Source organism: Pseudochaenichthys georgianus, chromosome 3 (assembly GCF_902827115.2).
Source record: "Pseudochaenichthys georgianus chromosome 3, fPseGeo1.2, whole genome shotgun sequence".
Classification (NCBI taxonomy): Eukaryota; Metazoa; Chordata; class Actinopteri; order Perciformes; family Channichthyidae; genus Pseudochaenichthys; species Pseudochaenichthys georgianus.
Window position 1 is genome coordinate 14,797,055 of NC_047505.1, and position 3,309 is coordinate 14,800,363.

The following is a 3,309-nucleotide window of genomic DNA, read 5'->3' on the forward strand; positions in this document are numbered from 1 at the left end:
ATTGTGCTATAGGAACTGAACACCTGTTTCATTGTGGAGCTAAAAAAAAAGAATGGCTGTTCAGATGTCTCTCTGAGAGACTGTTAGTGTTCCTGTTACTTTGCAGTCGTTTACACCAGTAGATATGCTGCCAGCAGCCACTTTTGTTTTCTAAATGTCAGTTTACCAATGTGTATATACTAACAAGTTACATAACAATTTAGTTTTATTGTTTTCGTGAAAGATTTTTCATTATTAGGTATATTTCTCAATACTTGGACAATTGTTAGTGAAATATTGAAGAAGTGGAATACATGTTTGTTCTACAATGTTACCTTTTTTTTTAAGGGACAAATGACAAGAAATACAGTTTCTTTAAATAGCTTTATTATCATTTGAGCATGTTTGAATTCATATATTTTGCCAATGGAACAGTTGAAACATATTGATAATATAATGTTGTCTCCAAAGCAACAGTAGTAATGGCTTTTCGATTAATTACAGGAAAATAGAAGCAGAATAAGTATGAATTTGTTGCATTTTTCATCAGCATTGTTATTAGCAACGGTAGAGCTTGTTGATCCTCATGATGTCCCCGCGGGACATGCCCCTCCTCTGGCCGATCTGAACGTTGGGGTTTGGGATGGGGGTGATGGAGTCCTTTCCCCGCTGGACGGAGAAGGCTGTTTTTCCATAGTGCATGATGGAGCTGTAGTCGTAGGGGGTGTTCAGGTTGTTGGTGTCGTGCTTTTTGAAGTTATAGGCCATCTGCGGGTTGATGTTCTGCCAGTTGATCCTGACGTGTGAGTCGCGGTCGCTCCTGGTCTGTTCGTGATGGAAGCCCAGAGCGTGATTGATCTCGTGCTGGATGGTGCCGTGGTGGACGCAGCCCTGCCTGTTGAGAGAGAGCACCTGTTTGGCTCCCGCTCTGCCAAGAGAGGAGTAACATCCACCCTTGTTCTCAATGCTGATGTAGTCGTACTGGTTCCGACGGGGGACGAAGCGGAGGCAGGTCTTGCTGTGGAAGGCATTCATAGCGTTGGTGATCTTCTGTCTCTCCAAGCTGGTGAATTGACTGCTCGTGGTGAAGGGGATCGTTACCAAGCCGTTGGAGCCTTTCTTCCACAGGCAGTTCGCGAAAAAGCACTTCATGGCGTTTCTGGTTTTGGGAGCCAGCAGGTCTCCTTCCAGCAGGATCTCATCTGTGGCGTTGTTGGAGGTCAAAATCCTGGTGGTGATGTCGACAGTATCCTCTTCGTCTACTTCTTCTTCTTCTTCATCTTCTTCGATTCCTTCCTCCTGGAGAGGAAGTGCCTGAGAGAGGCCGAGCAGGAGCAGCAGCAGCAGGCTGGCAGAGGGAGTCATCTTCAGGGTCGGTCTGGAGGCTGTGGAGCTGCTGTGGAGAGACTCCTTGAAGCTTGATGTTTGACTCAGTTCAGTCCAGGGTCTTTATACTCTCCTCTACAGGTGTGTCTGCAGGAAGATTATGGGTTGGTGTCTACACTGCTAGGCCTGAACAAACCTCTGAAGGGAGGACTCCACAGACAAACCTGCTTTTTAAACATGTTTGTTGTTTCTGGTCATTAGATGGATCGCCTCAGCTTTATGTTGGATTTATTTAAGGAGACACTTTTCATGTTCCTCAGACAATAAGACCTCACATTATAACCTCTTTGCCAAACTAAGCTTAAGAAGGGTAATGTAAGTTTAAAACTTGCAAGTGAGATTTTTTTTCTAAACATTTCTATTGATTGAATTATTTCAAATTCGCTTTTTATACTAATATACATACACTATTTGGACAGGAACAGATCATTTATGCCAAACAAATACAAACAGCATCTGAATATTTGGAGACTGATCTGTCACTGGGTTGACACTTTATATACAGTAAGGGTCATTACCAAGTGAAATACAAAAACACACAGACATCTTTAACTACTAAAATCAAGATAATTCCCTTTTTACATTTGTGGCAGAATTTGATGTCATGTGAGCAAAGGTTAAGAATTATAGTCAAAGGAAGCTCATAAGCTCAAAACGTCAGGTCTTGGCTTATGTTTGCCATGTCTGCAATCGTAGTTTAGCATGCAAGTATGCTAACGTTTTTAAATGAGTAATACACATACAGTACAGCTGAGCGAGGCCAATGGGAATGTCATTAGTTTTCGAGCTCTTTGGGAAAATATCAAAGTATAGGACCAATCAAAGTGTTGGCCTGATGAATGAGCTTTAGGAAAAGTCTGATATCAACGCAAGTGATTAAAATGTATTGTTAGGGGTCATGAATGTGTGCACCAAATTTCATGGCAATACATTCAACTAGCTGTGAAGAAACCATAGATGTCAACCTCATGTCGACCTTAAAGTAAATGTCTAGGTATCAAGTAAGTTGGTAGGAATACCTATCTTGGGCTCAGGAGAACTGTTGCAAATATTATGGCAATTAATCCATGTTTAAAATAATTGTTCAGTCTGTCCGAAGCACATGATGAAACGTTATCACGTTTTTGACCCGTTACTAGTTGTTATCAGTTTCGTTGTGTTGCTACAGAAGAGGCAGATTGGGAAGACTGCAGCTACTGCAGGTTGTTAAAATAAAAGTGAAGCTTAACAATCACAGTTTTAAGCACCTGGTCAACATTGTGAATTCAAACAGAATAACGTGTTTAAGGTTTTTGCAGCAAAAAACGACTTGGTTAGGTTAAGGAAAGGATCCTGGCTTGGGTTACATTGGTATGTTTTTTTACGTATTACGTGACTTATAATAAGTCAATGTATTCAGTTATGTCTTCACACATGACACCGACAGCTGTCTCCTGGGTAAAATGTATGTCTTATTTGACCCGTCCATACATCCACCCATTAACCACCCATATACCCCACAGACCCTTTGTCTGCATGGACTTGTGGCTCCTTTCACCACATTATCTTACATAATTTCCTCCTTCGCTACGTCATTATTAGACCACTATAGATCCACATTGTATTTGTATCGGTGGGCAAACATGAGAATAAATGACAAAGGCTTTCTGAACCTACTAGAAGGTAAAGCAGACCCTTTCTAACCCATATCCATGAGGCAGCTGACGTCAGCATACCTACAGGCAGGCTGCTTGCATATTTAACAACACCAGAAGTCCTATAAAAAAACGTAACTGCTGTTCTGGAAGTCGTTCAAGATACCTGAAATTCTCTTTTAACCATCTGGATGAAAAGTTCAAGATTGCAAGTAAAAAGATCACTGGGTTCTTTAATTTTGTTGAAATTGTTTTATGCTGAGCTCTGTGGCCTAAATAATATGGTTATAAATGGGTTGTAAAAATATAA

The 3,309-nt window shown here is 41.0% G+C and overlaps 1 protein-coding gene across 1 annotated transcript; it reads right to left on the minus strand.

The window, feature by feature from the left end:
* Positions 1 to 537: 537 nt before the first annotated feature.
* On the minus strand, positions 538 to 1,344 carry LOC117464050 (high choriolytic enzyme 2-like). The gene has a single exon (XM_034106580.1). The coding sequence runs from the start codon at positions 1,342 to 1,344 to the stop codon at positions 538 to 540; it is 807 nt and encodes a 268-aa protein (XP_033962471.1).
* Positions 1,345 to 3,309: the final 1,965 nt, after the last annotated feature.